At 47.5% G+C, this 12325-nt stretch overlaps 1 protein-coding gene across 1 annotated transcript in view; it reads left to right on the top strand.

Moving 5' to 3' along the window:
• The window catches only part of SRRM4 (serine/arginine repetitive matrix 4), a 128053-nt gene that overhangs the window by 101793 nt on the left and 13935 nt on the right, over positions 1-12325 (top strand). The window contains exon 9 of the mRNA XM_081841924.1: positions 11980-12311. Within this exon, the coding sequence (XP_081698050.1) occupies positions 11980-12311 (332 nt within the window). The remainder of the gene's footprint in view (positions 1-11979; positions 12312-12325) is intronic.

The raw sequence follows: 12325 nt of genomic DNA on the forward strand, positions 1-12325 counted from the left end.
GGCCATGTTTTCATCTCGGCTACGCTCCAGGGGCCACATGCGAGTAGTGGGCGGGGCCAGATGTAAAAGCAGGTGGAGCAATGGATGTAAATTTCAGTAGGCTGGTTTCTACACTCACACAAAACCCTCTCCTGTCCTCCAACCAGGTAAGCAAGAGGCATTATCAGACACAGATCCAACCAGAGATGATGATTGTGTGTGTGTGTGTGTGTGTGTGTGTGTGTGTGTGTGTGTGTGATGCAGAGCTAGTGAGAGGTGTGGTCTATGAAGAAGGGTGTGGTCCAAGGAGAGTCTCAAGGGCCAGGTGAGAGAGGTCTGGACGGCTGCATTTGGACCCCAACATCCGGAGACCCCCACTTCCCTAAATCAGAGCATTCAACTGAATGTGTAGGTAATCCAGGTGAAGGCAAAGGGACCCCTGACCATTAGGTCCAGTCGTGGCCGACTCTGGGGTTGCGGCGCTCTTCTCGCTTTATTGGCCGAGGGAGTTGGCGTACAGCTTCCGGGTCATGTGGCCAGCATGACTAAGCCGCTTCTGGCGAACCAGAGCAGCGCACAGAAACGCCGTTTATCTTCCTATTGGAGTGGTACCTATTTATCTACTTGCACTTTGAGGTGCTTTCGAACTGCTAGGTTAGCAGGAGCAGGGTCCAAGCAACGGGAGCTCACCCCGTTGTGGGGATTCAAACCGCCGACCTTCTGATTGGCAAGTCCTAGGCTCTGTGGTTTAACCCACAGCGCCACCTGCGTCCCTTTGTACAGGAGGCTTAGTTTCCACACACACTAGTTCCCGTTCTCTCCTCCACCCAGGCAAGCAAGAGGCACGATCAGACTTCAAGGACATGTTCCAGCCAGGGAAAAACACTCAAGGAAGGTACAAAGCAGGTGTGGGCTGTGGAGAAGCATTGTGGCCTGTGGAGAGTCCCGAGGGGCAGATGAAGTGACCCAGAGGGCCGTATCTGGAGAGGCCTCAGGCCCTGAGTCTGCTAGGTTGGCAGGGGCAGGGACCAAGCAACGGGAGCTCACCCCATCACGGGGATTCAAACTGCCGACCTTCTGATCGGCAAGTCCTAGGCTCTGTGGTTAAACCCACAGCGCCACCCACATCCCATGTAGGGAATCTACATGGCCTCATAGTCTCAAAGTGCATACTCTCAAAAATGTATTTATTTTGTGTGTGTGTGTGTGTGTGTGTGTGTGTGTGTGTGTGTGTGTGTACAGCATTTCAAACAAATATCGTTGCCCTACATCAGGGCTGGCCCGTGACATTCTCCTGCCTGAGGCAAAGGGCGAGAAGATGCCACCCCCATTCCTTGTACACCAACAGACCAGCCTTTAATACCGGTGACAGGATAGCATCCTTTATCACACCTGAGGGCAGCAGGCACAGGCCAGGCCATGTGGTGTACACAGCTCAATATTTTGCTGCCATCCTACAGTATATGCCACCTGAGGTTGCCATCTCAAACTACCCAATGGCAGGGCCCAAAGTGGCTCACATTAACAGGAGAGACAGGGACAGAGACAGAGAGAGGTGGGCTCTGTCCTCAGGCATAGAAACTAAAAAGACTTAGAAGTAGGGATGTAAGAGCGTTGCAACAAAACCAAAAATGAGAGCGGAAATTGCTGGTGTTTCCTTATTTGTTCCATGTCTGTCTTGGAAATCGATCCAGCAAAAACAATCAGTATTCATTGTTGTTGTTGCTTTCAGTCTGCAAATGATACAATGGCAAAGTAACTTACGGAATGTATGTGACTGATTTTGTACATTGCATACGTAATTTTGCCACTGGGGACAACAGACAAATAGCATGGTTTTTAGCAGAATATGAACTGCAGCAAAATGGAAACTGTGCTGTGTGTGAAATCTGATCTGGGCACTCCTGCCCCCTATGTGTATAAGTTTCTCTGCAGTAGCTTCTCATAGGTAGGTTTACAAGCAGACCTTTGTACTTTGAAAGAGATGCTAAAAGAAGGAAGCTGTGTTGCATGAAAAGCACAGCCTTCTGTTTTAGGTGTTGTGTGCTGGAGACAGGGGAGGAATTTGATTCAGCTTGCAAATAAGGGTGAATCTGCAATAAGAGAACTGAAATGCAGCCAACCTTCAGAATTTGCGCCTCTCTGAATTTTGCAAAGCCAAGTTCTCCAGTCAAGTGATGTGTACAAAAAGGTATACTGATGGTGCAAACCACACTTGGCGTGCAGGTCTGGTGGCCTCACTTCAGAAAAGGATATTCTAGAGTTGGGACAGGTTCAGAAACGGGCAACTCAGATGATCGAGGAGGTGGAGTGACTCCTCTATGAGGAGAGGTTGAGATGTAAGGGATTTCTTCGTTTAGAGTAAAGTAAAGGGACCCCTGACCATTAGGTCCAATCGTAACCAACTCTGGGGTTGCAATGCTCATCTCACTTTATTGGCCGAGGGAGCTGGCGTACAGCTTCCAGGTCATGTAGCCATCATGACTAAGCCGCTTCTGGCGAACCAGAGCAGCGCACGGAAACGCCGTTTACCTTCCCACCAGAGTGGTACCTATTTATCTACTTGTACTTTGACATGCTTTCGAACTGCTAAGTTGGCAGGAGCAGGGACTGAGCAACGGGAGCTCACCCCATTGCGGGGATTCGAACCGCCAACCTTCCGATCAGCAAGCCCTAGGCTCTGTGGTTTAACCCGCAGCGCCACCCGTGTCGTTTAGAGTACAGGCGAGTAAAAGTTGACATGATAGAAGTTTCTAAATGATGCATGATATGGAGAAATAGAGAAAAGTCTCTCATAATACTGGGAGTCACGGGCATCCACTGAAGCTGAATGTTGGAAGGTTTGGGACAGGTAGAAGAAATTACATCAGTGGTGGTCACCAACTTGGATGGCTTCAAAAGAGGATTTGATAAATTCATGGAGGAGAAGGCTATCAAAAGCTACTAGCCGTGGTGGCTACGCTCTGCCTCCATGGTCACAGGGAGAAATGCTTCTGAATACCAGCTGCTGGAAACCAAAGGGAGAGTTGCTCTCATGCTTGAATCTGCTTGCAGACTTCTCAAGAGGCATCTGGCTGCCCACTGGGAGAACATGATGCTGGTCTAGATGGCCCATTGGCCTGATTCAACAAGCTCTTCTCATTATCTTATGTTCTTACGTTCATATCCTGGGATAAAGTGTTCGTTAAAAATTATCTATCTATTTTGCAGTAACACACAAAAAATCAATGTTTTAGGGGGAAATTGTTTTTTGGGGGGGGAAGTGTATATTATGCAAAATTGCATTTTGAAAAATGAGCATATTAGGATAAATGTGGCCTTAAATGTTGGTGAATTTTCATGAGGATTTTTTTCTTTTTAATGCAAGCTGATGTGGAGAACTGAAGATTGGAAAAACGAGAAATTGAAAGAGACAGAGTCACCCACTCCTATTTATGACTCACTCTGAACGTTTAACATAGTTAACATATTGAGTAGCAGTTGAAAGAGGGGTCACCCACCTCTTTCAGTTAATGAGCAGATTTGGATTTTTGAGCAAGTGCCTTGGGTGCCAGCCCTTCTGGTCACTTCCTTTCCTAAATGAGCCACACACACAAGGCCACTTTCTCCTCCAGAGAGAGATAGAAGGGAGGGAGAGCACAAACCGCTTTTTCCAGTGGATCTTTGTAAACATCAGATCCAATAGAATTACCGTATATTTCGCTCTATAAGATGCACTTTTTCCCCTCCAAAAATTAAAGCAAATTCAGGCTCCACGGCTTCAGCGATAGCAACACGAAGCCTCCGAAGCACAGTGGGAGCACTCCCGTTGCGCTCCGGAGGCTTCGCATTGCTTTCGCTAAGCCAGGAGAGGCTCGGGAGGCTTCAACCCCTCTCGCTCTCCAGGCTTCGGGTTCCTTTCGCTGAAGCCAGGAGAGCAAGACACTCTCGGTTTCAGCGAAAGGAACCCGAAGCCTCCGGAGCGTGGCAGGAACTCCAGCTGCACTCCGGAGGCTTCACGTTGCTTTTGCTGAAGCCTGGAGAGCGAGAGGGGTTGGTGCGCACCGATCCCTCTTGCTCTCCTGGTTTTGCTTTGCTGGAGAGGCGCTGCGCAGCTTTCCCTCTCTGTGCAGCGCCCCTTCCACGAAGCGGGAGGAGAAATGGGAGGGGCTCCATTTCTCCTGCCGCTTCACTGAATGGGCGCTAAGCAGAGAGGGAGAGAATTTTTTTTTCTTGTTCTTCCCCTCTAAAACAAGGTGCGTCCTGTGGTCGGGTGCGTCCTATAGAGCGAAAAATACGGTAAGCTGAGCATCAAAGGAGAGAAAGGCAACCATCCTCCCCACTCTATGACCAAGGGTTGTCTGTTCCTAAGGGTAGCCTGAGAGGAAAACTATGGAGATAGTTGCTGTTGCTATACTTTGTCTGAACACTCATTGTTAAGCATTATTATTCCACTGCCCATTAAATTTAATCAAGATGCCTCCTGGGGAGCTTGATAGCAAAAGCACTAATTGAGTTAATTTAAAAAAAAAACACACAAAAAAACACCCAATTAAACTTGAGCTGCGGCAGGGGAAAGTTCAGATCTAGGTCTGGACCAGGGAAAGTTGACATGACACCCTGTAGATACTTTGGGAATTCTAGTGAGCCCCAGCCAGCATTACCAATGTTCAGGGATGATGGGAGTTGCAGTCCACAGTATTGGAAGGCTAACCCTGATCTAGACAGCTTTGGCATTCCAGCACACTGACATGGCTTACTGTTGTCGACATGTGGCCTACAAGCCCCGCACGGTTGCCTAGCAACAGCAGGAGCTGGGAAACCACCCATCGCTATGAATTTCCCACAGTGCTTTGGAACAGCTGATGCAGCCTTCCTCTGGAACATTGTGGGAACTTAAAATTGCAGGTGGCTTCTCAAGATTCTGAATAAGTCTCTGGCCAGATTAGCAGATGGAGAAGGCTCTTCACCATACAGGAGGTCAGATTATTGTTGGTTTTTTACAAATAGCGCATGTAAAATGAGAAGGAGGATTAGGAGGAGCGCTAAACAGGACCTGAGGACAACAGTACTCTCCCTTGCTGTGGTTTCTGTGGGATGATTAGGGAGGCAGGAGAGGATATATTATTTAATGATATCCTTCCTAATTTGCGCTAGCAAGTTCCATATTCTAGCAGAATTCCAAATATCCCCCTTTTTAAATTACGTAGTGATCAGATTGTTGCTGACTCATCTGAGTCTTAATGTTAAAGATTCCTTCCTGGTAAAATCCCTTCTAATCCCTCTTAAAAAGAATAAACACAAGAATCTGATTAACGTTAATATAAAAGTAGTTTCTCGCAGATTCATTCAGATTCACAGACAGGCAGGCTTAGGTTACATAACTACTAGAACTATTCCATAAAGAAGTTAGTCCCAAGTGACTGCGGCTAAGCAGTCACTTCTCCAAATACACAGCAATATACAAAATGGAGAAAACACACTGATCAGAACATGGAGGCCGTGTGCTCCTCCATGCTAGTACAACAGACCGCACCCTTTTCAAGCCACATTTGGTGGAAGTCTGTCCCAGCTCAGGAGGAAACAGGAAGTCTTCTCCTGAGTGGTTACAAAACATCCCCTAACATGTCCACTGTAGGAATGTTGTCCTTGACTGCAGTTTTACAGTGAGGAGGAAAAGTATTTGATCCCCTGCTAAATTTGCCTGGTGGCCACCTGCAAGAAACGCCTGACCTCTGTAATTGCCGACAAGGGTTTTGCCACCAAGTACTAAGTCATCTTTTGCAAAGGGATCAAATACTTATTTCACTCATTCTAATGCACATCAATCTCTGACTTTTGTCTTCTGGGTTTCTGGGGGGTTTTTCCTGTTGTTATTCTCTCTCACACAGCTACAATAAACCTACCATTAAAATTATGGACTGGTCATTTCTTTGCCAGAGGGCAAACGGGCAAATTTAGCAGGGGGTCAAATACTTTTTTCCCTTCACTGCACATCCCACAGTTTCCAGCACTGGGTAGTCAGAAGCACACTGCCTCCAATATGGTGGAGAGGGCTGTCGATAGCTACTACCCACAATGGCTATGCTCTGCTTCCACAGTCGGACGCAGCAATGCTTCTGAATGCCAGTTGCTGGAAACCACAAGAGGGGAGAGGGCTCTTGTGCTCGAATCCTGCTTGCTGGCTTCCCACAGGCATCTGTGAGCAAAAGGATGCTGGACTAGATGGGCCATTGGCCTGATCCAGCGGGCTCTTCCAACGTTCTTATGTGGTAGATCATAGCCACTGTGGCTAGCAGCCATCGATAGCCATATCTTCCATAGATTTGCCAGCTCCTTTTCTGAAACCAACCAAGCTGGCGGCTGTCACTCACATTTTGATAATAGATGTGCACGCTTTCAGGGTGGGGTGGGAGTGTTGTATGGGAGAGTAAAGGAAAGAACAGCCAAAGAGAAATCTGGGACTTCATGCAGAAAATCTGTGGATTTGTGCAGGCTCGTTCCGCCGCCAGGCACCTCCGGGAAGGGAAGGCTATTCTGACTTTGAAGTTGGAGCTTTAAAACACAAGAAAGACCCCCCAGAAAGAGAGATTTTTCTTAAGCACACTGCAAAAATTGCTGGTTCCATATGGTTGAGAAAATTGATAGCAACGTCTCTCCAAGGAGGCATTTAAAGCACACCAAACAGGCTTGTTCAGTTTAATTGGAAAATTCGCTGCAATTATACTTTTGTAACCTATTGGGCTACCCTGCTTCTTGAGTTAAGCATTCGGCAGAAATTGAAGCCCGAGGTACGAGCCTTTCTTTTCTCCTCCTCCGACTTCAATTAAATAATGTTTTGACCCAACCAGAAAACCTGCAAACAGCCTATCCCCAATATATTTAGTTTGAAGTTAAGTCCTGCAGAGTTCAATGGGACTTTTGATAAGAGTAAGTAGGCTTAGTGACGTTTCCCCTGCAGGACTCTTGCCTATCTCACAGACCCATGGCCTGGTGGCAAAATGGTAACAGCAATGTTCTCTTGACAGGAGAACCGAGCAATCTCCATCGTTTCACCTAGGTAGAGATCTAAGCAAAGCGATATGAAACAAGGCACCCACCGTGAAATTAACGCGTTTGAGAATGAATGGTGGAAGGTGTCTGCGCAGCAACTGTGGCACATTGGTCTGAGGGTTAGTTCCCAGGCCCCACATTAAACGAGTAAATATTTCAGTTTGTTTATATGCAGATAGTGTAAGGTAGCTGCTCTGAAACTTTTTCTTGGTTCCATAAACTCATTCCCCATTTTCCCCTACCCTGACCTATAAAAAGCATCACAGTTGTATCTTGGTTCTCAAATGGAATACATTCCAGAAGTCCGTTCGACTTCCAAAACGTTCGGAAACCAAGACACGGCTTCCGATTGGCTGCAGAAAGCTCCTGCAGCCAATCGGAAGCTGCGTAAGCTGTGTCAGACATTCGACTTCCAAAAATAGTTTGCAAACCGGAACACTCACTTCCAGGTTTGGGAGCCAAAACATTCGAGAACTAAGCTGCTTGAAAACCAAGGTATGACTACTCAGAATAGCAGTCTGCACAACCCACTAAGGAACCTAGGAGCCAACTCCCAGGGGCTGAGGTTTCTTCACCACTGCACCCATAAAATATTTGAGGAGGCCAGGGACCCCCAAAGTTGATGAACATTGCCATTAAGAAGGTGTGCATGTACCGCATCTTGTGAATTATGCAGGGCAGGGCTTACCTGCTGCCTCCCCCAATATTTCATTCAAGTTGGCACCCCTGATAAGGAAGGTGATAACACGACAAAATTCAAAGCAAGTAGCCCTTAATTGCACATTTATTCAAAATCCAGTATAAACCATTTGGTTTGAGTAATTAGAGCCCTAAACAGCCTCAGCCCTTTATACCTGAGGGAGCGTCTCCACGCCCACTGAGGTCCAGCTCCAAGGGCCTTCTGGCGGTTCCTTCACTGCGAGAAGTGAGGTTACAGGGACCCTGTGAAATGCCCCTTCCCACCAGATGTCCAGGAGATAAATAACCATACAACTTTCAGAAGGCATCTAAAGGCAGCCCTGTATAGGGAAGTTTATAATGTTTGATGTTTTCTCGTGTTTTTACATTTAAAATTATTATTATGTGTTATTATTAATTCAACAAAATTGATGTACTTCATCCCATAATACCAGCTTTTCAAAGTCTGAAAACCATTTACACCTTCCCACTTACCTCTTAGACCCCCTAGGTAATCCCCCTCAAGGGATGGTACCACCCACTTTAGGAACCCCTGCTTGAGGATGTCCCCTGGTACATTCCTCCTCACCTTGGCAAGGGTCTGTGGCAAAGGGCTTTGAGAACCACCCACCGCTTTAATTACCCACAATGCCCCATGTGTGACATCATTCTGGGGCATTGCAGGAAATGCAAATGACTGACCCCATTTTAGTTTTCATTGCTCACAATATCCGGGAGTAGCAACACTATGACATGGGCATTGTGGGTAATTTAAATGCTGGAAAGATTCCATATCCAGCCACCTGGCAGGTGGGACCCCCGAGACCCTGACAGCTGCCCAAGGATGCCAGGTGGAGATAGGGGCACTGCCCCCACCAGACTCAGTCTCTGCTGCCTGCTTTTCCACATACAACCACTCCAGGGGGCAGCCCTGGCTTTCAGCTTCCTCTCAGTCTTGCCCCTTGCATAACTCACTAGGGGCAAGGATGGGAAACCAGAATCAGTTGGTTCTGCCTGTCATTGGCTCTGGCGCCCTCTACTGCTGGACAGTGGTGGAGCTTCACGCTCCAGCACCAGGGTGAAGAGCAGCAGCAGCAGAAGAAGCAGCGTTTGGATTTGATATCCTGCTTTATCACTACCCGAAGGAGTCTCAAAGCGGCTAACATTCTCCTTTCCCTTCCTCCCCCACAACAAACACTCTGTGAGGTGAGTCGGGCTGAGAGACTTCAGAGAAGTGTGACTAGCCCAAGGTCACCCAGCAGCTGCATGTGGAGGAGCGGGGAAGCGAACCCGGTTCACCAGATTACGAGTCTACCGCTCTTAACCACTACACCACACTGGCTCTTAGGCAGGGGCATGACTGGCATGTGTCCCGGGGGTGTGGTGCGCAGCCCAGGGGCGTGGCACGTCGCCCGCAGGGGTGTGGCACAAGTCCCGGGGGTGTGGCGTGCCACCCGCAGGGGTGTGGCACACATCCTGGGGGCATGGTGTGCCACCCACAGGGGTGTGGTGCATGTCCCAGGGGCATGGTGTGTGTCCTGGGGCGTGGCATGCGTCCTGAGGCGTGGTGCGCCACCCACAGGGGCGTGGCACGTGTCCTGCGGGAGTGGTGCCCAGCACGGGGGGGGGGGAGCCATGATGGCACCCCACCAGGACCGTGGTGCCGGGGTGGTACACTCCCCCCACCCCCCCTCTTCCTCCACCAGTGCTGTTGGACTCCCTGCCTTCTTCCCCAGCAGTCTCAATGGGCACCAGCTGTCACTTTCTGCCAGACAGCAAAAACAGTCCTGAGCTAGATAAGGACTTGGTATAAGGCAGCTTGCTTTGTGAGATTTGGAGCTTGTTGTAGTTGTTTGCTACATCTTGCAATCTGCATTGGGACCGTCTGCAGGGGAGGCTAGTATGAGCTGCTCTAGAACCCAGGAATGTCTCCCCATGGATCTGATGATATTGTGGGGAGCCACAAAGCATCAATGGGAGAACAGGTGTGTTTGTACTTTGTAGCCAGTGCCTATGTCTTCCTTTTGGTCCTCACTAAAAAGAAAAGTAAAGCGGGAAATCTTCCTCTTTTTTTTAAACCCCCCCCCCAAAAAAAATCTCCGTTCTCCTTTTAATTATTATTTTTTTCTGTGGGTCCGCATTAAAAACCAAAGGTGATGATGTGAGTAGATGCCATATAAATCCCAGATAAACAAATGGCCAAAAGGAAATAGCTCGAAAGGGATTGTTTGGAGAGAGAGAGAAAATGATGAGAAAGCTTGTTTAAAATCGGACAAGACAAAAAAAACAAACACACCCAACACTTGAGTGGAAAGAGATAGAGAGAGGGTTTGTGGATTCTTCTTCTTTTTTTAATCTTCTCTTGTAATTTGAGACTCTAATGATGGACTTATGATGCCCACTCTTCCCTTTTTCTTACACCTTACCCTACTAAAGGAGGAAATCTTGATTGGTAAGTGGATGAAAACCGCAAGATGCTAGGACGTTTATTACTAGAGGTCCCTCGAAAGTATGAGCTGTACCAGGGGTGACTAACCTGTGGCCTCCTGGATACCGCAGGAATGCAGATCCCAGCATCCTCCACCATTGGCCATTCTGGCTGCTGAGGATTCTGGGAAATGTAGTCCAGCAGCATCTGGCGGTCCATTGGTTCCCCATTCCTGAGCTGTGCCTTCTAGGAGGGGGAAAAAACCACACCGAGATATATATATATATGTCTACCTTTTTTCCCAGAGGGAGTTTTTGCTTTTCGTTTTCTTAAAGTTTTCTTTCATTTTCTTCTTTTGATTATTGTTTCAAGGCATTCCAGTTTGCCTGCCAGATTTCCTTTATGTCATTCCTAAGAGATTCCTTTTCTTTTAAAGTTTGTGATAGACATCCCATCTCCTTGTCGAGAGTTGATTGATTGATTGATTTGAAATGGAGATCAATCACAAAAGGGCAAGATCCCAGCCAAAGTTAAGCTCTTCTACAGCTTGGCTCCAGGCATGTTCCCTCAGGAGTTAAGTCTCACTCCTTTCAGTGGGACATGCTGTCGATCCATATCTAACTGGGATCGAGCCCCACTGCATTTCAAATGGGATTTAATCTCATATAATGTGTACAGCAGCCTTCCTCAACCTGGTGTCTTCCAGATGTTTTGAACTACAATTCCCATCAGTCCCAGGCAGTATGTCCTTCCACTCCTTGAGGAAGGTGTGGTGTCTCTGAGGGGGTGATCTGGCCCCTGGAGGCAATGAAGGCTTCGATTAAGTCCCAGACATTCTTGGAGCAAGTAGCTCACTTGGAGCTTTCCATGGTGCTGAAACCCCACTGGCCAGCCTTTTGCCCATGGTGCTGAAACTACTGGCCTGCCTTATGTCCTTCCAGTGGGCTTCCAGTCAAAGTTAGGGTAAGACAAGACATTTGTTTGTATCATGGACTGGGTGCCTGCCTGTGGCACTCCAGATGTTGCTACTACAGCTCCCATTATCCCTGACAATTTGCCATGTGGGCTGATGGGAGTTGTCGTCCAAAACAGGCTGGAGGACTTCCCAGGTTGGGGAATACTGGTGCATAGGATTGCTTTGAATTGCCTCCTTATACTCTGTTGATTTCTTCAATAAAGAACCTATGCACGATTAATACCCTCCTTTGCCAACCTGGTACCTTCCAGATGTTCTGGCCTACTACTCCCATCAGCCCCCACCAGCAGGGGGCATCTGGAGGGAACCAGGTCAGCGATGGCTGTTTAAGGCTCCCCTGCTGGAATCTATGGGAACTAGAAGTGCTTAATTTTAGCTGGATTATGCTTGCAGGATTCTGTTCTGTTCTGTTTAATTTCTAAGGCATATGTCTGTCCGTCTTTTTAAAGATACTCCTTTTCTTTTTCAACCCCTTTGTTTTTAGAGAAGGCTTTGGTTTTAAGTCTATATATTTTTTATTTGATCTTTCATTCAACATTGATTCGCATGCCTAGGACTCTTTGCATGATGCCTTAAAATCTTCCAATTTATATCTGGGTGGGGAAAAAAGACATTTATTCTTTCTTTCAGGGAGATGTGTTATTTTGTTTCTTTTATTCCTTCTTTCTTTGTTTGTTTCTTCCTTTCTCCTTCTTTCCTTCCTTCCTTTCTTTCTTTCCTTTGATTACAGACTGTGCATCATGATGGTTAAAAAGAAAAGAAAAGAAAAAAGGTTTATTTGGGGGAAAAATAAAATAATGATCGAGTGTATAAAATCAGACAAAACTTAATGGGCTGAGGAAAAATCTATTTAAACGCTGGCCAATGGCTTTTGTTTTGCTTGCAGATTTCAAAGTCTGGGTGTCCTGCTGACCTCTTTAAAAAAGCAGAGGGTCGGGTTGGCAGGCTGGCCCAACAGAATGGAGAACCCCACGAGTACGACTCAGGAAATGATACTTCTTCCCCTCCATCCACCCAGACAAGTACATCCAGGTCAAAGGGGGGCCCCAAACCACCATGTGATCAAGTCTGTGATGGTTTCAGCCGGGCCTTCAATTCCGGGAAGGTGAGCAGCGGGAGCAGTTCTGATTCAGGAAATTCCCTCTCCAGCTGCTTCTCCCGGACTAAGAGGGCAACTTTAGACCATCCATCTCCAAGGGTTCGAGCCAAGGATCAAAGGTGAGCAACCACCC

This window comes from Podarcis erhardii (genome assembly GCF_964252035.2).
Source record: "Podarcis erhardii genome assembly, chromosome: 15".
NCBI classification, from domain to species: Eukaryota; Metazoa; Chordata; class Lepidosauria; order Squamata; family Lacertidae; genus Podarcis; species Podarcis erhardii.